At 39.6% G+C, this 25,334-nt stretch overlaps 1 protein-coding gene across 1 annotated transcript; it reads right to left on the reverse strand.

Annotated features, from left to right (window-relative positions):
- Positions 1-4,261: 4,261 nt before the first annotated feature.
- On the reverse strand, positions 4,262-18,717 carry LOC119504512 (F-box only protein 33). The gene is made up of 6 exons (XM_037796680.1): positions 18,087-18,717; positions 11,894-12,004; positions 9,105-9,265; positions 8,616-8,824; positions 8,093-8,390; positions 4,262-6,712 (listed from the first exon to the last, which is right to left on the reverse strand). Exons 1-6 carry the CDS (start codon positions 18,557-18,559, stop codon positions 6,447-6,449), a joined length of 1,518 nt encoding a protein of 505 aa, XP_037652608.1. The 5' UTR covers positions 18,560-18,717; the 3' UTR covers positions 4,262-6,446.
- Between the last annotated feature and the right edge of the window lie 6,617 nt (positions 18,718-25,334).

A 25,334-nucleotide genomic window follows, 5' to 3' on the forward strand; every position in this document is an offset into this window, starting at 1 on the left:
GGTTATATATATATATATATATATATATATATATATATATATATCCAACTGTGCCTTCCATAACACACACACATTCTATACAGCTAGTGTGAAATCCTACATTTCTGGACATAGAGTGCTCCAGGGATGATGTATTTTTGAAGGCCAGCCAGGAAGTTAGCATCGTCCTGGGTTCCCCCACGACTAAAAGCCGATGGGATTTTTCCATTGAGTTTTGGATTAATGCAGAAAATAAGCTCTGTGGCAAACACACGTTTATGATACTTACACATTTTGCTCAGCAAGATAATCTCCACAAATGCACTTTTATGATTTTTGAAGCGTGAATGCAATCGGCAGAAGTAAAAAGCTAACGTTAAGGCTTTAAACGAACCTCGCCACAGTTGCGTGAGTGCAAGTACACACAACGAGGCTGTAAAGGCGGACGAGTTGGTGCGATGACATTTAGTAGTCTCGTTTAACCACTTGTTAGCAACCGCCTTTTTTTAAGACACATGAAGGCTTCAAAATTCACGAGTGGGGTTATTTATTGATATATTTTATGTCATAGAACAAAACGTTAAAAAGTTTTCAGATTTTGTTAACCGCAGACCTTATTTCAGGCATCTAACTAAAAACCCATTGACTTCCAGACGAGGGAACCGGGAGTGCTAAAATGCGTACTCATTTTCGGGTTTTAGGACTCATTCCTATACCACCAATATTGGTTGCAGCCACTAACACGACATTGGCCAAATGTTTGGGCACGGGGTCTGCTTTGGTCTCTTTTCACGCCAACCACAAAACGAGACATTTTACCTGGTCCAGCATAGTATGGTCCATAGTATATCAACAGAGTGCTAGTAGTCAGGGGAAGAAACCAAGAGTGGAGTGGAACCACTACGAGTGAGGAAAAAGAGAGAATAGAAGGAGGTGTAGAGTAGGTAAAGAATACTGGACCAGCCTCCTGCCAGTGTGTGTGTACATGGGCACTTCAGATAGACTTGTGTCTGGGTTAGGTCTGTTCCACTGTGGTCTTTGGCAGCTTAAAAACAACACATCAAGGGAGGAGAACAGATCCAGTGACTCCTACTATTCATATGAGTGAGCTAGAGGCCTGAGCTATTGTAACTTTCCCTCCTCCTCTTTTTGAAAACCGATTGTACCCTGAGAACGAAGGATTTTCTGTTGCTGTTTCCTGCTGTAGTAGAAATGATAAGACTACACTGCTGAACATGAGCAAGCCTCCCCCCCTTAAATACACACAAACACACACACACACTTGAATGCAGAAGACATATGACGGCTGCACTGCTGACAACTTGTTCACACACAGTCACACTATCACACATTTCTACTGGGTTTGAAAGCTTACATGAAAACTTGCGCAGAAAATACAGGCACGCTCCAAGAGAAAATTAAAACACGTGTGTGCTGAAAGCATGTTCTGAAACCCTAGCTACTGTAGCTTCTAATGCTGCTTCCCTAAAAGAGTGAACTAACAATCACAGCAACAACTACTGTACAAACAACGTAACTTGGGGAGAGCAGAGGTTTGAAACACAGTCAAAGACTCCAGAAGCTTCCAGGCACAAAATGGCTCAATATTTAGCCATTGGTGATGATACAAATCGATTGGGGAGAAGTCGTTTTTCCCACTGATAGGAGTTTTTCGAAATGCTCTGCCATGCTGTTTGTTGCTTATTTCGCCAAAGAACTTTGTCTCGCCTCTTCTCTCTCCTTGCAACGACAACACAGAGCTCTTTCCGCGCCATCTTCACTACGATTTTGGGGTTTCTTTTGTCGAAGAAAGAACAAGATATAACAAAGAAGACATTGTTTTGGAAAGCTTTTCTGTTGTCATGCATAATGTCGACATAATATTTCTCTCTGGATTTTTGTGATTGTGAAATATTTCTATAATCACAAAAAATGGTCAAAACATGAACTTGTCCTGGAGTCTCCATAAAGGAAGACTTTTTTTCATGAGTGTATGAGAGGGAAATTCACAATTACAACAGCACTTTTTAGACATTTTCCAATTGGGAATATTATAGTTAAATGAAAATGTTATTCTACTCGGGCTGACCATATTCTGCTTTTATTCTGGACAGAAAGTGAGCCACAAGGGGCTAAATTGGACGGCCTCAAAAAGTGCGATCTGATTTCTAGTGTGGAGCCAATAACGTGGGGATTAAAGAAGACAGGAACCAGAGGAGGAAGCACACATGGGTGGGTGAGGGTGGAGTTTGTAACATCAGCATTTTAAAATAAGTTTGTAAAAATCCATTTGCTCAGCGCGGATTAGTTTGAAATTACATTCCACTGTAGATTGATTTTATTCCCTCCGTAGCAGGTGATGTCTATTCACAATACTAACCTATAACAGCTTAAATCTCTCACACAAAAGAGCAAAGTTGAGCTCTAAAAAAATTAGATGAGAGGAAAAAACAAAATCAGAGGAGGGAGAGGAAGAAGATAAGATAAAAAACCAACATATTTTGGTCTGAATGTGTTATGTTAGCATTGCTATCCCCTCTGAGTGTTGGAGTGTGCAGCTCTATATACAGCCTTTAAAAGAAACTCTTGGTACCAGAGTGCATTTATCCTGAGATGTGGACCAAGGACTGGAAAGATTATCATGGCTAAACCATCAAGGTCCCTTAACAGATGAGCAAACATTTGGTAACCGCAGGCCCACCACTGGGACCAATTCATTCTGAACCAAGCAGGCATACTGTATAACTCTGGATCCATATCAGTCCATGGGGGAAAAAATAAATAAATCGCAGGTCAACCTTGTAAACGACAGACCTTGATATGGACCTTCACAGTCTGCAATGCCATTGCCCCCGACCTCTAAAGCGCCACGGTGTGCAAAACAAGAGAGCTGAAGCCATTTTGGGAGGTAACAACGGCTAGTCGACAGCATTTACTTTCGGAAAGTTAGGTGCTCGACAGCCCAGCCTAACTCTGATTTCCCTGGTAGAATCCTAACTCAGCTCTAGAAACAGTGAACCACAGCTGTCATAACCATTCAGCAGCATCAGATGTAACCATACTCGGCCCAGATATCGACTGGTCATACGCACAATTTGTGTTGAGCACAAGATATTTTGGTCGGCTTGAGCCCTGACCATGGCATGCTCGTACTTCCACAGAGCCTGAATAACATTTATTTCATTCATTAGGGCAAAGGCAACCTCCCCCCCCCCCGTAATTTTCAAAATAAAAGCGACTATGGTTCAATCAAAGTCATGCCTTCACCCTAGTTAATGAAAGCCTGAGGAACACAGCCAGTAGAATAGCAGGGCAAGATCCACTGTGCCAGGCAGGAAGTCATTTGACTACATTCAGTTCAGACATTAATTGGGCCCAGCAGGTCGTCCATCGACAGCATGGATTCCCTTCAGCCGCTCTCCGACCCCCGCAACGTCTACTGAGATATAAAACATGTGCAATGAGCAGACTGGTTTTTGCCATCCTTTACTCTTCATCAACCTTAATCTTTGAAAACAAATGTATGATTAGGTTTACTGATCCCCCAACCGAGGTGGAGCGAGGGTTTATCAGATGGCAAGATAAACATCATTAATAACAACAACAACAACTGTATCCGGAAAACAAGGGGCTGTTTCCAAGGCAACTGTGACTCAAGAGGAAATAATAATAAAATAAAAAAAAACAATATCTCACACTAACTGATTGTTTCACACACCCTACTCGACATCATCACCACCGCTGTCCTGGTCATAGCGATGTTAAAAGCCTACGCTGAAAGGTTTAGACCCAAAACCTTGTTGTGCTGTTGGTGCCACTTCTCAAAAACATAACCAGCTGCCAGTGGAACCTACAATGTCCAAATGCTTTTATTCAGCAGCTGTTGTGGCAAGATATGCATCTGCCACATTTCTGAGGCAAATATAGCTATACAGCAGGCCTTCAAAATAAAACACTAACACCTGACTGGCCAACAGAATAAGTTACATTCAGTGCATCCTTTTCTTTTCCTGGTTCTTTATCGTGAAATGTTTTACCCAAAAACAAGAAATCCGTCATTGAGAAAAAATTGTTCCTGCCTACGAAATTGCTGCAAAACCTGGGTTTGGTATTTGCCACCGTAGGGAAAGCTGTGCCTACAGAATACTGCGTTTGTTTGCATGGCAATAATTTGGACGTAGTCAAAGAGATTTCTCAAATATAAATATGGCATTATGGACTGAAAACCTAATTCCTCTTTAGAACAATGCAGAAATATTTGAAGGATTTTTTTTTTTTAATCTCAGAGCCCTTCATATTATGACACACACTCCTTTTCATTGACTTCATAATTTGATATTTTCAATTCAAAAGGGCTCTGGAACCAGTGAGTCAGAAAGTCATGACCTCTAAAAAGGAGAGCAAAGGCAACTATAGGGGCCGTACACATGCCGCATCAAAACACATGGAAAATGCCAGCCGTGCCACTTTCATCCTTTAACCAAGGTGCTTTGGAGGTTGCACTCTTGCTGTTACTAAGCAACCAAAATCTGTGCGCTGCAATGACGATAATGAAGTTGCGATAATTTAGCAGTAAAAGCCTCTGAACTAAACTCAGTCAAAACAAAGATAAATGGATTTTCCAGCATCGTCAAGCCCTCACAGTAGCTTTACTGCTCGATTTCCCTGTGTCAGTCTAGCTGACCTTTCAACCTGATGTTGTGATGTCATCGGACGGAAAGGGTGAAGCAAGTAAAACAGTCCGTGGGACAGATCATAAAGCTCTAAAATGATTAATTCCTCCTCCATATATTTAATGTAGACTGATATTTACGGAAGCAAAGAAAAGATATCTGCCGGCTGTGATTCCTTATTCTTGGTCACATGACATGCGGTGCAGTGTTCCAAAAGCTGAACTGTGTATATTCTGCGCCTTGAAAAATAGGCGCCTGGGAATGCTTGTGCGTCGCGATGGCCTCGCTCTTGTGTTCGAGTGCGTCTACATTGACAACAATTGATTTGAGGGCGCAAAAAAATGCAGCATGTGTACGGCCACATATTCATCCTGAATATATAACAAAGGTGCAGAGAAGATTTACTACAAGCTCACTAAAGATCAAGATAGAACAGAGCAGGGGTATGTTGTATTGTGACGGGCTGAACGCTATAGTTCGACTCTGACTGTCGGTCGGAAGACGAGGCTCCCTATTTAAATCGACTAGCGAGGTTTCTCGAAAAGTCGACAAGCGAGCAGGGCGGGAAGTGTGTTGGCTGCAAGCGTGTAACAATATTCTCCATAACACCATCGGTAAGGGGCTCAAAAACCCTTAATAAAACCATTTACAAATGATCATAAATCTGAATCATAGCACTGCTGAAAACAGCATTAAAACAGATTAGCACCTGCCACAGTCAGCCACACTACAGTGGAGATTCCCACCCTGCCGCCAAGGCTCTCGAACTAATGGACATGTGCACAAAGTGCTCTTTCAGAGCAACAGAAAAAGCAGCTATGGTTGTGTTACCCAGGAAGTGATTGATTGGTTAGTTTACAAACTCCAACGTTTGCTTGAGTGGAGGAGACAGACAGACCGACAAAGAGCAAAGGTTTAAAAATTAAAACAGAAAGAAAAGAAAAATATGTTCACAACTAAAGCATCCCCCCCGCCCCCCCCCCTCTTAAACCCCACTGGTCCATCACTCAACCCGCCTGCCTGTCCTGTTCTAGCTGTGAGCAGGATAATAATACATCTGTATTTATTTAAATACACACAACGCCTATACAGGCAAGGGAACCACCACACAGGAAAAACAAGATTATACACAGAGCAGGGAGAGATGAAAATCAGTCAAAGAAAAAAATAAAAATAAATCAGAGTTACGTCATACAGAGGCTCTGGAGGTTATTAAGGTGAAAGAGAGACATCGAGCTCTGAATACATGTCGATCAAGACCAGACCAGACTGGGCCATGCCAGACAGGAGGGCTTTTGAAGCAGCGGTGTCACCCATTTTAGCAGACGAATAAAAAAATGGTCATGACTCAAGTCTTGGGACTACAGATTGGTATGACTTCAAACTGAATGAATGTCAAGTTTTAATTAGAATATCTAGTTTTAAAAAGGGATATTCTCAATTGGAAAATGTATTTAAAACATCAAAGATTGAATCTGTTTTTCCAAGTCACTGGCTAACTAGATAATCAAGAGGCAAAGCAAGAAAACGGGGAATCATTTGGAAAATGTTAGGACTTGATTGTGTGCTAAAACCCCTGCGAGAGAAACCCCAAAAAATAAAAGTAAAATAAAAACAATCAGCTCACATCAGTTCATATAAATGTGTTTCACGGATTGTTTTTAAGATCTCAGTTCAGATTTCTCACTTAGGTCTGCATTTTGCCTGGTTCAGCTGTCTGAGTTGACTTTTGGTTGGTCTGGCCTGGTCTTGACACACTTTAGGCTGTGACGTGTTGGACTTGCCATCCCTGCCTTACATGCCCATGCTGAAGGTGTGCAGCTCGCGGTGGAAGTGCTGGGTGGGTTCGGACAGAACCAGGCTGGAATCCAGGCAAGGGTGCCAGACACGGCCGAGGCCCAGGGAAACCTCCTTGACCAGGTTGTGGACCGGGTCGCCCTCCATGCACACCGACTGGTCCGGATCGAAGTCGATGCTCTCCTCTGAGACGGTCAGGACGCGGAGGCTGGAGCCTCGCAGACGAGAGATGGCCACCAAATTATGGGACCAAACAGTGTAACCTACAGAGAGAGAGATGTGTTCAGCGAGGTTGGACTAATCACACCAATATTAAGGATACTACACAGGACACTATTACACAGCTTTGTTAAAAACTCTGCTTGGTCAATCACAGCGTTCTACGGTCTGTTATTTCTTTATAGCAGACCGTCACTATGTATAGCAGACCGTTGCTATGGGCGCAGTTCTGATGTCGGACTCTGGCAGACCGATTTTGTGTCAAATTATTGATTTCTTAAGTAAGTCGCTGTGTAATATGCGATAATGTACAGCTAGCGGGTCACTGTTGTGAAATAAACCCTGACAGGGCGATGCTGATATAATGGTTGGGAATTTACAGTCATGAGGTTTGGGATTCCTTTGACCTACTTCTAGACAAACACAATTCCTGTAAATGGCAAGGCAGGAATATTAATTGCAATGTATAAACCAACTGGTGTGCTGTATTCTAAAACATGCTATTGAAAATGAGCAAACCTAATAAAATGATGTGTAATGTTGTGCAACATTGTAAGATGTCTCACATTGTGACAAACCCACAGATTATAACCACCCAACTCTGCAGTTATCCTCCGCTCATGTCTTTGCTTTTTGGCTGCCAGCAACCACAAGATTTGTTTCATTCTAATCAGCTTTGCTTCCAAACACAGCAGGAAGTGGTTTGCATTGAAAATAAACCCACTGCATGCTGCCTGCACAGCACCAAACACCAGAACAACAATGTTAGTGACTAACTTAGGAACATAGCATTTAGCAGCTAACGAGCTAAATATTTTTCTCAGGAGTTGGTGGAGAGCAAAACGGAGCTAAAAGGAGAGTGAATATTGGATTGAAATCCATCAGGAGGCCAGAAACACAGCTTCAAATGAATGCTAATGTATCTCTGTGTCTACTGGATGTGTAAATAGGCAACTGTGTGCTAACTGTAACAACTGAGGGGCAAATTCACAAAAGGATTCTGGTATTGTGACATCCCTAGTGTAGGCCTATGAGAACTGACAAAACGCTTAAAATGTATTATTGCAGTGCCAAAAGACGCAGTGAAAAATTTTGGGTGCACCTAAATCATGTGCTGGTGCATCTAAATGAAAAAGTTAGGCGTACCAGTGCAACCAATGTAAACGTTAGTCTGGAGCCCTGTAGTAACATGTGATTTAAGCAATTAAGTATCAGATTTAAAGTCAGTACTATTGATTTTGGCTTCCAACCCAGTTGAGTCTGAAACCGTTCAGATCACTCCAACCAAGCCTGAACCAATTTATACTGTATATGTAACCACTACAACCACTTGTATTTGCCATCATAAGGTTGGCCCAGCACAGACCCGAATGAACCTGAAGTCACCTTACCGTACATCCCCGAAAACAACAAGCTGAACTCACCATGAATCACCAGAACAGCCAGCTGAGTACATCTCCATGCCAGGAGGACCAATGGGTCTTCGTTCCGATTGATGCTGAGGTCAGGGAAGTCGGGGTCATCCCTCAGGAGCAGGAAGTGAGTCAGCGTTTTGTTGTACTGCTGAGAGATGAGCTCCAACGTGGCGTCGGTCACCAGTGTGCCGTAACTGTCGAGATGCAGGCGCTCAAGAGGAAGGCTAGGCTTTAGGACCCTGAGGAGCTCCGAGCTGTCGACCTCCAGGGCCATGATGTACACTCGCAGGTTGGCACTCACACGAATCTGGGGAGGAACAGGTATATTTTACGGATGTATACATGGAGGCATGCACTTATTTAAAGATGGAGGCAGCAGTGCTGAGATCAAAATGTAGCTGTTGTTGGCGTAAGGGATTTCAAACATCTTGTCATCAAATTGAGCAAAAGGCTGTCCTGGAATCATTTTTCTGGCAGAGGGGCCAACAAGACTCAGAAACTCAGAAGAATACAAAAATACATGTTGCATTACCAGTGCCTTCCAGTCATCCTCTGAAGCAGTCCCTTCTAATGGTTTGAACTCCAGGGCGGCGCCGTTGAGCAGCAGGGAGAGGCGATGCAGTGGAGTTCGGCGTGGAGATGCAAGCAGACCACAAAGCTCAGATGTCAAATCAGAGAAATCCAGAGCCAGAGAATGAAGATTAGATAGACGATCCATCTCTGATGGCGAGATGAGGGGACCTGAGGGAAATTCAGGAGAGGTTACAAGTTGTACAAACATAATACAACTATGATTATAAAAAATTTAGATTTTTTTTCGATGCATAAACAGATTAAATACATCATTCATCACTGTTTAACTGATCATTAAATCGGTAAAAATTCGTATTGTCGGTTAATGGTTAATTATCAACATCTCTAATATCTATGGGTTTAACGCTTATAAAACTTAAACCAATATAATCCAATTGTTTTTTTAATGGAAGACAAATAGATCCAGAAGAATCCCACCAACACATACCCAGCTGGTGGTCCAGTAAACTGAGGTGCTGCAGGGTCTCAGCTGAAGGATTTGACAGGCAGGCTAAGGAGCAGGGAGTCACTAGGCCCAGCATGAAGCTACAGGACAACCATCTCAGCTGCCTGCTGTTAGACAACACCTCCATGAACAACTGCTGGATTCTGCAGAGAGCACAGTGGAGGAGAAGAGAATTAGCTTCAAAACACTTTACCTGCATGACTACAGCTTCCTGCACGTTAAATTCAAAACACAATGTGAGCTGTGTATGCCAGTTCAAATCAAATCGAAGACAAGTTTCATACTAAAAATAAACCTCGAGTGAAGAAGGAAAAACGGGCTGAAGATATACATTTGTGCAAAGAGAAAGACATGTAACAGAAAAACACTGCACTGAAAAAATTTAATATTTTTATCCTTTTATATAACAAACGTAACGAAAGCAAACAGAACATTTCACCACATTAAACTGTGTGTCGAGAAAATGTCCAAGGCCACGACAAAATATTCTTTATTTGGCGAATTTGATGTTCATAAACAGTTTGACATCATCAAGATTGTGCCGAATCCTCCAGACCTGTTTTACAAAGCACAACATTGAAGGTATGACTTGACATCACATTTTCATGTGATGCCACCCACCTCACTACCACTGAGTTGCACAACAAACCCACACTGGTTGCTATGAATGATAAATACTTGTGATACAAAAAGGTAGCCCATCAAAATTGGCAATAATCTGTATACTGTTCTGGATCAATGGGCTGTTTGTGTTGAAATGGGTCCCCAAATTAAGTACCCTGAAACACATACAGTATATATGTACATAAATGTAGTGAGGGGGAAAATAGTCACACACTTGTAGCCATGATGCAAAAAATTATTTACTGGCTCCTACTGGGTTCCAGTGCCCAGCTGGAGGCTGCACCCTAGATATAAAGTTTGTCTGATTGCTGTTCCAAATTGTCCAATCCATCAGAATTGTACGCCTCACGGGTTATCAATGCTGGCATGCTTTTCTGACAGTTACAAAAAAATCATGCGTCATGACGCCAAACTCTGCGTCTGCATCTACGACTACGCAGCTGGAAACTTGCAACAAGAAAGGTTGTGTCCAAAATTCCATACTAACATGCTATTTAGTACGCTAAAACCACAATGAGATTTTTTAGTATATCCGAAATCTTAGAATGAAACCATGATTACGCGAGCAGCATGTCCGTTACCGAGGGTAAATATCCTGTTATAACAACATTAGCGCCACGTAGACAGGCTTTGCACATTTTTTCTGTGACTAAGAACCTAAATGAAAACGAATGCTGTACAAATATTCTCTCATGTCATCCATGACAATCAGACTGTTGCTACAGATAGCTCTGAGGCTACAGCCAGCTGCTCGACTCGCTTATCAGCTCCAAGCCAGCAAAACCCTTTCATGCTCGCTGCACGGGGAGGGAAAATGAGCGAAGAAAGGGTCAACGAATGTCACCGTGCAGTCACAAAATTTGTAGAAAGGTTTGAGCCCTTTCTCATTTTTCCGCAGAAGAATTGTTGATTTTATGTGCTAATTTTATATTTGGTTTAAGCTTATTTCCTGTTGAAAACGAGTAATATAATTTACTTAAATGTTACAAGGCATGCCTATTTTTCTAAGGAAGAATTGTTTATTTTATCATTAAGTTTTGCATACCTATTGTAATATGTTTTAGGGGCGGCTGTGACTTAGAGGTAGAGCGGGTCGCCCACCAATCCGAAGATCTGCGGTTTGATCCCTGGCTCCTCCAGTCTGCATGTCGAGGTGTCCTAGGGCAACATACTGAACCCCAAATTGCTCCCTAAGGCTGTGCCAGCGGTGTGTGAATGAGTATTTGGATTAGATCCTGATGGGCAGGTTGGCAGCTTGCATAGCAGCCTCTACCATCGGTGTATGAATGTATGGTTGGAAGACTTGAAAAGCACTGTATAATAAATGCAAGTCTATTTACCATTTAACATGTTCAAATGTTATTATGCAGATATTCTTCACTGTGTTCAAACTCAGAGATAATAAAACAGCTGCGTTGATGCTGAAAACATGTGTAGGCCTACATTTTTTTCCACACAGAAAATAGATGAGGAATCAATGAGGAATCGATAAGGAATCGGACCGATATGCAGAATCGATAATGGCGTTGCCAGCAATAAAGTCAATCAATCACTGCCCATCCCTACAGCTTATTAGCATGCTGGACTATTTAACAAACATTACATCATTGTTTGCGATTCTCAGCCTATAAACAATCCCTCCCTCTTCAGAGACTATGATCCACAGAGCCTGCTGCACCTCAGCGGTCTAAGCTACGTTATTCATTTATTTATTATCAGTGTGTTGACAGAAAGCTGGTCACACACAGTGAGTGTGTTTAATGTTGTGTGCTGTGGTGCGGTGATGCTGGAGATGCTGTGTGCCCGCTGACTGGATGATGACAAACTGTCCTATGAAAATCTATCCATTTTGAAAATGTATTATCCCTCTGAGACACCAAACAACACACACTGTTTCCAAATCCAAACAGTGCCATTTTGTAGATAATACTCTCCCACACCCACACACAAACATCCACTGAATATCAAAAAGACAATATTATTTTGTCCATTCATGTTCTGCGCTCAATCAATTACCAATATAATATCACGTTGTAGTCCTATACATTTGATTTACAATGCAAGTAACCACTCTGGACAGAAACAAATACTGAATCTAACCATTTCTGACATTCAGCAGATATGTATATTGCTATGCTCAGGCTTACTCATTGATTTTTTTGTCCCCCTGGTGAATCTGGTGCAGGTTGGAGCTGTCCAGTAGGCCCTCCTGCTGGAGAACGCAGGTGTCTCCATACAGACTCAGCTTCCGCAGGTTTCTAGAGAATGAGAGAGAGAGAATGTTAGAAATATATACATATGTATATGTATATGTATATGTATATGTATATGTATATTAGGGGTGAAAAGGTTCACAAAATTCACGGTTCAGTTCATATCACGGTTTTGGGGTCACACTTAAGGAAAACGCTTAAGGAATACAGTTGGATTTCTGTGCCACTGTGTTATTTAAAAATAATGAATAAATATAAAAACACATTACAGGGATTGTGCTGCTGGAATTACTATGTTGCTTAAGTGTATAGCGCGGCTCAAGTAACGTTAATCATATGCTGAAATCAAGCGTCCTCCATGACTGCATAACTCTCACTATGAACCTACCCAATGCTGTAGTTACGTTTTTTGCCCTGTCTGAATCTGCTTGTAGAGGCTGTTTAAATGCTGCGGGGAGAAGGAGTTGCTCTTTGCTACCTGAGTCTCTTCTCCTTGCGCTATCAACGGACACCGGAGTGATGTCTTCATAAATGGTTCATCATATTGGAAGTGTTGCCGCTGGCATAAACCACACATGTTGCACAGTGCTTACACAGTCGCCGTTTTGTCCACCACTTTTTTCCCGTCATCTTCATAGGTAACACTAAATCCGTAATGCTCCCATACAGCAGAGCGAAACAATGCTGGTGGATCCTGTACTTTATTGTTTCCACTCGCCATTTCCTAAACTGACTGACAGCCGCACTCTGCACCTCATCCGTGCCAACTGAGAAGGAGGCTGGGGTCACGCTTCATCAATGCGTCATATCTTTGGGGTACAACACATGCGCAGTAAAATCTGGTCTGCACTCGCCAAAATTGAGCCAATAGCAACGCACGACCACAGCTTCAGTTACACTGCGTATGTGCTATACCCCATACCTCAAGACCCATGTCCACCCGTGTCCCAGCCTCCTTCCATAGGCCTTGATTTCTAGAGTGACAATAAACGGAAGACTAACTCTACATGAAAAAAATACACAATCGGCCTCATAACTTATTTCAAATGAATCGAACAATTCATACACGCCCAAAACCGTGACTAGCGAACCGAATGGTTCGTATTATTTACCTGAACCGTTCCATCCCTAATGTATATTCAGATGATGTACACCTCTTCTATGTGACATCTAATGTTGACTAGCTATATCCCCCTAAAGAAACCCTGTACCCCCCTAAAAAAAGACAAAAACGGGTCTATTGTAGGTCTCAGAGGGTTAACAGACTGACTTTGCATTTAACCATAATTATGTCAAATGGATGACTTCCTTGTCATCTGTTTGCTCTGTCAACATTTGTTGAAGTCATTACTGCTGTAAATTGTGTATCTGGTTGAATCACATGGAGCGCATAAGGGGTGCTTGGGAATTTTCCATAGAAGCAGAAATAGTAGTCAGACTAGAGATTAAGTTTAACCATTTCCAATCCAAACAACGTCAGAAGAGGGGGTGTTACCTCTTACCTCAAACTGTTGCCATTTTGTGCAATCCAACCCTGGTTCTCTATATTGCTGGGTCGTCTCCTATCGTGACAGAATTATGGCTGCTTTGCACTATGGTGCACTGCTGTCTAGAGTCCATAATACAACAGTTATACTAACAGATTGCCAACAAACACGCAGCAGACTATATTCCAAAAGTTGATGCTTTGAAAAGCAGTCCAAACAGACAGTCTGCATCTGTTTTGACAATGTTGTATGGAAAATCATTGATGCAACTTGTAGGAAAGTATTATCAAGCACATACTGTATGTGCCGTGCAGCCACACATGACGTAGGTCTACCTACTAGGTGCTGTGTGCATTATGTTTGATGATGCCCGCTTCCTGTAAATGAACTGAGAGCTAAGCTTCACAAAATGCCTCTGCAGTGAAACCAACAGCAGTCTCATGTGCAACTACTTAGTGTGCAAAACCGCCAGTACAGGAACAATGAGTTATCTTTTCTCATTATTTCTAACATATAGTGGAGTTGGACCAGTGTTAGCTGTACGAAAAACTCACTTTTCATCACCTGATAACATGGGAGCCTAAGTTAGATATGACAGCTGACAGTTGTCCTTATCAGTGGCTATTCAACCCGTTTGAATTGATAAAAATGGTGAACAGCAAAGAAATAACATAATTAGCTGAGTATGGCACATTTGGACATACTGCTAAAAATACTCACTTGCCCAGTCAACATTTTTTGTTGCTGGTTTGCTCATGGCAGTCTGACTGCACAGGGCCTGCAGTGATTCCTATCCAGTTCTCATACAGACTAAATCTGAATCCCAGTTCCATACTACAACATGCTACTAAATACTAATCTTCATGGCATCATTGGTATACAAGAAACCAACACACTTTATTATTTTGTACTGACAGGAAATGATACAAGTCATGCACCAACCAATGCAACCTTGTTAAATGTTCAAATTCTGAGGTGCTAGTAGCTTCTAGGGGTGGAAAAGAAAATCGATTCACCTATGCATCGCGATTTTAACATTTTCTTTATTTTGAAATACATTTTTTAATGCCAGAATCAATATATTTGCTTCATTTGAGTCTTTGCGGAGGTAAAAGGAAGTTACTGCTTTTATTGTTGTAGTCTGAGTAACGTGACGTCATATCCGTTCCGAATCCTTCAACCAAAACAAACTGCAGCGAGCCGAAACGAAAAAGTAGAAAACGACGGAGGGTCTGCATGGATACGACCTGCACCCTCACATGTTAAATCCAAAGTGGTAAACACTACACATACAGTAACTTATGGAAACACTTTGGGTTTCACACATTGCAGGAAAAGCAGAGCTAGACATCATGGCTAAAGCTGCATGCTAACTCTTGTAATGGACAGGAATCGTAATGTGCAGTCAAGCCAGCTGTCACTCTCATCTCCGTGGTCAAATCTGCCGGCGCTACAACTGTAGAGCACCCATATACTGACATTTATGTTATATGCATCCAAATGGCCCCGATGGAGCTGACCATGGATGGATAAAAAGAATGAAGCTGACTGGGGAGCGTCGGACTTGGCAAAGTTAGCAGAAGTATACACGTGTGACTATGACCAGTTTTCAAAATAAAGTGTTAACAAAGGGAACTATGTACAAAATACATACATGGAAATAAGATTGATTGGATTATATTCACCAGAAGTATAAAACATTACATGTCCCCTATAAATCAGAAAGAAAATACCACTAATTTGTTAGGGAAATGTCTTCAGTCTTTGATTTTTGGGTTGCTGGAAAAAAAATAATAAACAATGCCTGACAATGACATGCTGAGTATCCAACATTTTTACTGTATTCATTTAGATATTTTACAAAGTAAAGGTCCCTAGAAGTGTATGATTAAACTTTTTCTCATGGTCTAGTGTTAAAAAAGTGAACAAAAATTGTAATAAATCATATTATCGATCGCAATACTGAATCGGGAGATAGTGGATTGTTTTTAGGGCTGGGATGATACACCTAACACTACATTAAAAAAAAATCAAGCAAGTTCAGTATGCAAACAGACACTGGAATTTATGTACGTTGTCACATTTCCAGCATGGAACTGGGACACAGGCTAAAAGTTCGTCAGTCGGTTTGTGAATGGAAAGTATTGGAAACTGCTCAATGAGAAGAAGTTAGACAACAGAAAAAGGTTTCAGCCCCCTCAGCAGAACTAAGACATGAACTGCACAGCATTGGATGGGTGCTATTTCAACACCACAAAGCACTGTAGAGAATAATAGAGAATGTGGGAGAAGGTATAATAAAGAGAAATTCTGCACTGAAATCAGGAATCTTAACATTCAAAAATAACATTTTACAGAATAGCAACTCCCATAGCAGAAATTAGCCAAGTGGATAGAATTTATGTATGCAGCACTTCATGTTTTTTTTTGTTTGTTGTTTTTTTACATTTATCCTTTGATATTGCAATATATTGCAATATCTATATATTGTAATTTGCTTAATGAATTGTATGTATGTATATGTGTATGTATATGTGTATGTGTATATATATATATATATATATATGTGTATATATATATATATGTGTATATATATATATATATATATATGTGTATATATATATATATATATATATGTGTATATATATATATATATGTGTATATATATATATATATATATATATATATATATATATATATATATATATATATATATATATACACATATATGTTTTTGTTTTTATTTTGTTCTTTTTTTAAAAAATTGTTTATTTATTATTGAATTGACGCTTTAGCAATATTGTTCACCTGACAGTCATGCCAATAAAGCAAATTGAATTGAACTGGTTACATTCAACAGTATGCAATGACATACCAGAGCTAAATGTGTATACACATACACATACACTGTATATGTGTGTGTGTCAGTGCTGATATCAGCAAGTCACAGCCAACAATGCCTTCTCTAGCCACCACCAGGGCTGCATTGTATCTGCTGGTATGAAGACCCCCAATGTAACATAGAAAATAGACCTGGTAACAAAAGAAACGCAGACGAGCGTTTGACTTGACACTGAAGCATACATAAGGATAATTATATCAGTAATTAATTAATATTTCTGTATGACAGAGATAAAAGGTAATAATTACAGTTAGAATGATTATAAATAATAATAATAATTATAGTTAGACAAATTTAGGAAAATTTAATTAAAGTATATGTATGGCTCAATAAGGAAGCTGGTTAATAATTAATAATTGACTTATGGAGAAGGGTATGGGATTAAATAAGTTTATACTTCTTCTCACTCCTTTTTGAATATGTAAATCAAGGCATCAAGTGTTATTTTTCTTACGCTTTTCATTGTATGTAAATACTACTTTCTCTGACTGTCCACTTGTTGGTATGATCACTCTCTTTTTCTTTATTTTATTTTTTTGTATTCTACATGTTCGAAATAAATTTAGAAATGAAATGAATAAATGTAAATTCAACAATAAAAAACAAACTTATTTTGTAGTTTTCCTGAAGGATGTTGAGTAATATGTGAAACTACGAAGTCAACTAACAAAAAGGCAATTTAATAATAATAATAATAATAATAATTCATTGTATGTAAATACTACTTGTTTCTGACTGTCCACTTGTTTGTATGATCATTATTTTTCTTTATTTTTTCTTTATTTATTTTATTGTGTTCTACATGTTCGAAATACATTTTTGAAATGAAATGAAAAACAAAAATACATAATTATTTGATGACTGTGAACCAATAAAATACTGTTAATAATAACGATATATTGGCTGTGTAACTCCACCACAATGACATAATCATTTGATGACTAAACTATAAAATACTGTTAACAATAACAATATATTGGCTGTGTAACTCCATCACAATGACATGATGATTTGATGACTGTAAACTATAAAATACTGTTAATAATAAGGATATATTGGCTGTGTAACTCCATCACAATGACATGATGACTGTAAACTATAAAACACTGTTAATAATAAGGATATATTGGCTGTGTAACTCCATCACAATGACATGATGATTTGATGACTGTAAACTATAAAACACTGTTAATAATAAGGATATATTGGCTGTGTAACTCCATCACAATGACATGATGACTGTAAACTATAAAACACTGTTAATAATAAGGATATATTGGCTGTGTAACTCCATCACAATGACATGATGACTGTAAACTATAAAACACTGTTAATAATAAGGATATATTGGCTGTGTAACTCCATCACAAAGACATGATGATTTGATGACTGTAAACTATAAAACACTGTTAATAATAAGGATATATTGGCTGTGTAACTCCATCACAAAGACATGATGATTTGATGACTGTAAACTATAAAACACTGTTAATAATAAGGATATATTGGCTGTGTAACTCCATCACAAAGACATGACCCTATTACGTAACTGCTAATGTCAGGGTTTGTTTATAGCTAACTAAGCTAGCTAGCTGCTAGCTTACTGACGACGCACCAAAAAACTGTGAAATTACAACAAAAAAAAGGTTAAAAAGTTTCATGCGAATTCTTTGAATATTGAAGAAAAACAAGACACCCAGAAAATGATTTTTTGGGAGCAAAATGTAAGGGTTTGTACCTGTTGTTGCGGATGCTGGAGAACACACACAACACCTGGTCCAGGTAGGTTGCCATGGCGTCTCTCCATCGCTCGGAGAGCTGCGGGTCGCTGTCGGGCTGCTCCATCCTGCTGCTGCTGCTGGAGGTGGTGCTGCTGGTGGAGGTGGAGGTGGAGGACGGCTCGTTGTTCAGCGGACTCAGGTAGCCTTCCACTGGGGCGAGCTCCAGCTGCAGCTCCCGCACGAAGGAGCCAAACTTCCGCATGAGGAACTCCAGCCTCGGGGTCTCTCCGGAGCCACCTCCACCGTTACCACCACCGCCGCCTATCCGCAGCTTGAGCTCGGTCCACAGCGCCGGGTAGAAGAGACACTCCCTCCAGCGGGAACACACGGCCGAGGCCCGGAGCTTGTCTCGGTCGGAGAGGAAGGAGAATATGTGGACGATGAGCTCGCTGGGTAAAGCCATGGCTCCGACACCTCCACACAGAGCCATGGCGAGCTGAGACAGCTGCTGTCCGACAACCAAACCAGATATATAAAATAAATGTTACAACCGTTTGTTTAAAAACTGGTGCTGCAGCAGAGAAACACAGCGAGGTTTCTTCTTCTTCCTCCTCTTCCTCCTCTCGGTGAAAACAAACCCTTCTTCAGCTCTGCCTTCAATACTATCGGACCAAACCACTCCTTTTCACTGCACGGGGGAGCAAAACAAGCCTCATATATATTACAGAAAATGCCTGTAACAGGATAAAATATAATAATTTGTGTTTTGGTAGAATAACGATTTTGTTTGTTCAACCATATTAAGAGCTTTAGTGTAAAAATTACACAAGCTTTTTTTGGTAAATCAGTGATTGCATCGCCATCGCTGTGAAGTGAATGGTTTCGTCCTTAAGTGGTGTTATTTTTGCCATACCGCCGTGCTCCGCGGGGGGGCGGTGTTTCCTCTAGCAGTTTAAAAACCCAAGCCAACACGTGATCTTTATTTTGGAGTTGGTGGTTCCCACCCAGACACAAACCCCTCCTTACTCACTCCAAACACAGACAACAGAGGGTGAACAAAACCACACCACAACTTACAGTTATAAAGTGACAACAGTATGGCAGTCTTGGAAAAGTCTTTTTATTCCTTTTTTTCCCCACACATAGCATAACAAACATAACAAAACATAACAACGGTGCCATTATACAAAAAAAATCTATCTTACATTTAACATTTAATATATACATACATATATACACACATACACATCACTTCCCACTCCCACACAGAGACATGCCCAGCCTTCTTCCCATCCCTAGAGGTAAAGTTACAGACAAAATAACATAAACATATTTTTTAAAATAATTTATTTAGTTAGTTAGACTACAGTAGTATAGTTCATGGTGGTAATAATTAAGTAAATACCCTAGAAAGGTTAAGAAGACTCTATATAAGTGATCCATGGATCCCATATCCTATAGAAAAGCTGTGGGCTACCTCCTATAGCATAGGTTATTTTTTCCAAGGGAGCACATGAATTTACCTCATTAATCCACTGAGTATTATTAGGGGGATCCTCATGATTGGTGGTATCAAATTTCTATTAAAATGTGACTTCTCTGTTGATAAAATCCTGATTAAGTTAGCAGATTTGCATAGGCAAGCACTGACAGCATGGCTATTAGCTTGCAAAACATAACTTTTCACCCTATAGGTATTTCATATGGAACAATAAATACATTCACTATAAAAATAGGACTTCTAGCACACATGGTTTAATAATGGAATATTGACAGTTGGCCAATTACTTAATAAAAATTGTTATTCATTATCTTATAAAGAATTTCTTGATAGACTCAAAATGCCTGTAAAACAAAAGGAGTATACTACTGTTTTTGATGCCATACCAGAAAGTGTCCTTATACTTCTACTTCTTAAACCCTGGTACTGTTGATCAACCTTTTAATTCAGAAGGTTGTGTGGAAAAATACTTATATTGGAGGTACTAATATACTGAAAGATAAGTACTCCAACAAAAATATTAGGAACGCACTCTGTTATGTTTCTGTCCCTTCATCTAGATGTTTTTGGTCTTCCTTGTTTGATGATATACAGTGAGAGAAAGCTTGGAAAATGTGTGATAAATACTGTTTCATAACAAACTTATGGAAGTGTCTTTCAAGATATTTCATAGAATTTATCCAGTAAAACTTGTGTTAGAAAGATTCAAGCTGGATATTGATTATAGGTGGGATTTCTGTGGTTTTGAAAAAGAGAGTATTTCCCATCTATTATTTCACTGTATATATACAATAATGTTCTGGATTGATGTAGCCAACTTTCTACAAAAGAAACTTAAGATCAGTAATGTTATAATAAATGCAGTATGTCTGATATAAAAGCCCATCTTCTGTGATTGTTAGAGCTGGGAAGCCTTTTATCTGTGATATGTTAGTTACTAGTGGTTCATTTATGTCACATCAGATTTATTCTCTTTAAAGTGATGATGAAAATGCATTGTGAGAGGCTAAACTAGATGTTCTAAAATGAAGGTTTATTGCACACCAAAGCTCTAGACTGTGGTGTCAAAACAGTCTTATAAGTATTCACAAGCAAATGTCAAGTTATGTAACTCGTAAAACACAATGCACATATAAATGCAGATTGATTTGTATCTGTAAATCTTTATCTGTATCTGTAAATCTCTATCTGTATTTGTGCCTCTAACTCAAAACTTGTATATCATCATTTGTACATCAACTTAGCATTTTACAAATAAAATGTATTTGTGAATCTCCACCTAATTGTGTTGTGTGTTGTTCAATACACATAGATGACACAGGCAACTCAGGAGCCTAAAAGGCTGTTTTATATCTATGCTAAAAGGTGTGTTTAAAAAACTGAGGCCGGGCTTTAAAGGTATTTTGCCCTGTTATTAGGCTCCCAGGTAAACCTTCCTTTGCAGTGGCTACCTGCAAATGTAGCTTTCCTCGCTTGGGTTTACAGACCCTGCTATGGCAATGTTTTAACATTTAATCAAACCCATATACAGTCTTTGATCGAACCACACTCCTATATGTAATTACACTTTAGATATCCACAATAGCATTTCACCTAGTCAAAAATGTTATTCTCACTAGTCAGAATGGTAATTAAAGATATCCACAAAAACATTCTTACTAGTAAAAAGTGCATTTCAAGATATCTACAACTTTGATTGTATTAGTCAAAACTAAATTTACGATATCTTTAAATCATTAAAAAGTTGCAATTTTAACATTTAATAGCAAGACTGGATATGTATTGCAGATATCTGTAATTCAATTCTTCCTAGTCAAAAAGAACATTTCAGATATCCACAATGTCATTCTTACTAGGAAACCTCCCTTTTCAGATATCTTCATCTTCTATTACACTTTTGACGTTGTGGTGGAGAGGAAGACACTGAGCAAACTGTTATCCATCATGGATAATACTGAGCACCCTCTCCACCACCTAGTGGACAGACAGCAGAGCTCTTTCTCTAACAGACTGATTCAGCTTCGCTGTCACAAGAACCGATACAGGAAATCTTTCCTGCCTAAAGCACTAACCCTGTACAACACCTCATCTCTGTCTAACAGAGAACTCTAAGCTTTATAGTTTCTGTCTCAACCAGACTCCATTCTGTTTTAGTCTGTAATAATCTTGCACATGTTGAATTTTGCACATCTACATTTGCACATTTACTACTACTACTACTACTACTACTTTTTATTAAAGAACAAAACATTGTAACTTGCACACTTTGCAAATGTATATAGTATGTTATTGCACACTTGCTAATGCAAATAGTGGGTTATTCTATGTTTATAATTTAGATTTTTTATGTTAGTTGTAGCAGTCAGGTGTATTTATAATGTATTCCATTCTTTATATTTTGAATTCTATGGATATATTTCTCTAGTGTTGACATGTACATTTTATGTACTGTTTCTGTGCATTGCCTGGATAACCTGCTGTTGTAACACAATAATTTCCCAATTTGGGATCAATAAAGTACATCAATCAATCAATCAATCAATCAATCAATCAATCAATCTATCTATCTATCTATCTATCTATCTATCTAGCCAATTCAATATGTTAATGCAAGACAACAGCACCATCTAGTGGATATATTGAAACAGTGCATGCTTACTCTATTCACATAAAATATACTCAACAACTTCAACTTAATCCAACACGCTGCTCTTTACTTTAACACCGTTTTGTTAAACCTGTAAATACAGTTTAAATGATAGTAATTAAAACATGTACCTCAGACATGAAATATATACCAGCATGTCCAGGCAACTGACGTGGTGTTTGGGGAGGACTTTGACATCCCCAGGAGGAGGAGGAGGAGGAGGAGGAGGAGGAGGAGGGCGTCTCCAAGGAAAAACCAAACCCAAACTTTTATGTTCTCTCACTCAGCACTGATGTCTCCCTATAACACTCAGATCTGTCTGCATTCATAGCCAATAAGTTCTCATCGTGAACTGAATCTCTCACCAGTAGTATAAAAGGTTAACAAAACTGTATATTCAAAAAGCTGTTTATGAGAGTCTATGTGTGTCCAAATTAGAATGTAATTGTTATTGTCTCTCACCAGCTACAATATAGAATTTATAACGTAATTATTTCACATTACACAAACTACTGATAAAATAACAGAAATTATAACATTACTAATAATCAGTAAACAGTATTAATTAAAATTTCGTTGTTTGTTAACGGTAAAATTACTAATCAATTTACTATTTATAAATGATGGTTATTATAAAGTGTTACCATGTCCTTGAGCAAGATACCAGCCAGTTAGGCTGTTGTCAGGCTATTAAATAGACGTTATCAGACGCTATAAGCCCCATAGATGTGGGCCAGTAGGGGCCTACTACACCCACTGGTAGGTTTTATCATCTATTCACATGATAGGTCGACGAAAGATGGTATAAAAGGACAAGACTGGAGTTCGCATCCCGTGTGAAACCAACAATGTGTCGTTGTCTTTGTGTTAGTAGCTATTTTAACACAAAACATAAGTTTTTTTTGCCTAAACCTAAAGAAGTTGTAGCTTTAGTAAGTTTCACTCTCACTTTTACATCGTAGTAGGCGTAGTAGGCCCCTACTGACCCACATCTATGGTTCTTGGAGCGACTGATAACGCCTATTTAATGGCCTGATAACAGTCGAATCGGCAAAACACACTTTCTCTCTTCATAAATTAAAGTACATCACATCAAATAAAGCGTAATGTTGCTGAATACTAATGTGCAGGAGGGATGGGCCAAAACTATCAATCTCCACTAACCAATTGTGAGCTAATCTGTTTTATTTCCACCTGCAGAGTCTGATGGCAGCTGCTCAGCTCTCATGTTGATACCTTAATGATGCTTCACATCTTACTCCGTGGTAAAGATAAGTGCTCCCCCCGATGATGAATTTGTGTCTGTTTAAAACAAGAACAAAGGAGTGTTGATTGCAGCCAAGTGGAAGTGATGAAAATTGACTGACTGCAGAGACAACAACAAAAAAGAAAACTATTTATCATGCTCGCCAGTAAAGGCATTTGTAGTTTCCATTAACTTCACCAGTCTGCTAATCAATGACTGCTTCACAAACTCTATCTCCGTGCTCTGATTGTTTGCACACATGTTGGTGTCGTCCTCTGAATACTCATCAGCATTCACAGATGTTTGTCTATCTGCATTCCTCTGCACAACGCTATCACTGGGACTATTTGTATGCTGTGATGCCACATTCTGCCAATACGTGTGTGTGTGAAACAATTTTCAAATAGAACAGAAAGAGATCCAGTTGAGCTGCAATGTGGTAGATGCATTCAGCTCAATCTCAGTCTCTGCGGAGACCAGATAGTTTTGTGAACCAGAGCCTCGTAGGCAAACAGATCCATTTAGTGCTGAATCACCTGCTGGTGTCACAGCCTGCTGCAGGTCCGCTGCAAAGCACAGGGTGGTGGTAGAGCTCTATAAGTGACTACAGCTGTGACAGTGAGGGAGTAAAACAGAAAACAATCTATCTTAGATAGATAGATTAGAAATAAAAAAGCATAAACAACTAAAATCTATAACTAACACACAAACTAGGGCAATACTCAATGATAGTGCCTGGTAATATTATGTACATAGTAAGTGCTAGCCTAGTATATACTGTATATCGTCTTACTTAAAATGTGTAAAATGTATGTTCAAATATATAATAAACAGCTAAATATACTAACAGTAAGATATTAGATGATAATAAAAACAAAAATTCAAAGTTATTGTTATAATTAGAAAGTGCATGCCTATAGTAAACAGTGTTGATGATAACATATAAATAATTAATATAATGAATGCCATTAAATAAATAAATACTTTGCTGTAAAGATGGTCATCTTAAAGGTGCCGTGTGTAGGATTTGGCGTCATCTAGCGGTGTGGTTGCATATCAACCAGCTGAGTACCCCTCCGCTCACTCCTCCCTTATCAAGACTGCGGTAACCCGAGCCACCGAGTGCAAAACCGCGGTAACGCCGTTTGTCTCGCTCGGAGGCCATCCTTACTATAATAACGATACTTTAGGAGCAACGGAAGTCTGATGGCGGCTGGTGGTGCCACGGTTTTGCACTCTGCGGCTCAAATATACCTACATTATATTCCATTTCTGCTAACAGATCCCCTAAAATGTTACACACTGTTCTTTTAAATGACATAAAAAGTATAGTACAACAATCAAAAGTGATTTGAAACCTTAACTGTGTGAATGTAAGTGACTGAGGATGAGGGTGGTTGCAGATGACATATGAGAGTGAGGAAGGCCAGGAGGTAAAAGAGAGGGGAGGCTGGAGGGGTGAGAACCTTTAAGGACTTCAGGGAGTGCTGTGAGGACTGTAGAGAGGAAGATGGTCATTCTCAAGAAGAGAGTGATTCACAGGCAGCTCCTTCACCGGCCTGTCTGCCTGAAGAACTGGAGGCTAGAGGACTAGTTGGAGAGGCTTGACAGGCAGCTGGCCATCAAGCTGAGTGTGTTGTAGAAGCTCTCCCACAGCCAAAAGCCAGGATAACATCTAAAATACAGTTCTGCTGGTGACTAGACTATATATGATGAGTTTATGATGAACCCATATGTCTGAGCAAAAAGGGTGATATCTGAGGATGAATCCAAAAAATTAATTTGTGGTTTGTAAGTCAGGTAAGACGAGGATGCAGACTGGAGGAAATGAGTTTGTCGTAATGAGCCGCAATGTGCACGTCATACAGCAG

The sequence above is a fragment of the Sebastes umbrosus genome, chromosome 16, assembly GCF_015220745.1.
Source record: "Sebastes umbrosus isolate fSebUmb1 chromosome 16, fSebUmb1.pri, whole genome shotgun sequence".
In the NCBI taxonomy this organism is placed as follows: domain Eukaryota; kingdom Metazoa; phylum Chordata; class Actinopteri; order Perciformes; family Sebastidae; genus Sebastes; species Sebastes umbrosus.

What these genes read in the sequence shown, in the direction of transcription:
- LOC119504512 (XM_037796680.1), bottom strand. Translation starts at nt 18,559, where the DNA reads ATGGCTCTGTGTGGAGGTGTCGGAGCCATGGCTTTACCCAGCGAGCTC. An exon ending in TCCAGCATCCGCAACAACAG is followed by an intron (nt 12,005 to 18,086) that starts GTACAAACCCTT and finishes CTCATTCTCTAG; the next exon opens with AAACCTGCGGAAGCTGAGTC. An exon ending in TTTACTGGACCACCAGCTGG is followed by an intron (nt 8,825 to 9,104) that starts GTATGTGTTGGT and finishes AATTTCCCTCAG; the next exon opens with GTCCCCTCATCTCGCCATCA.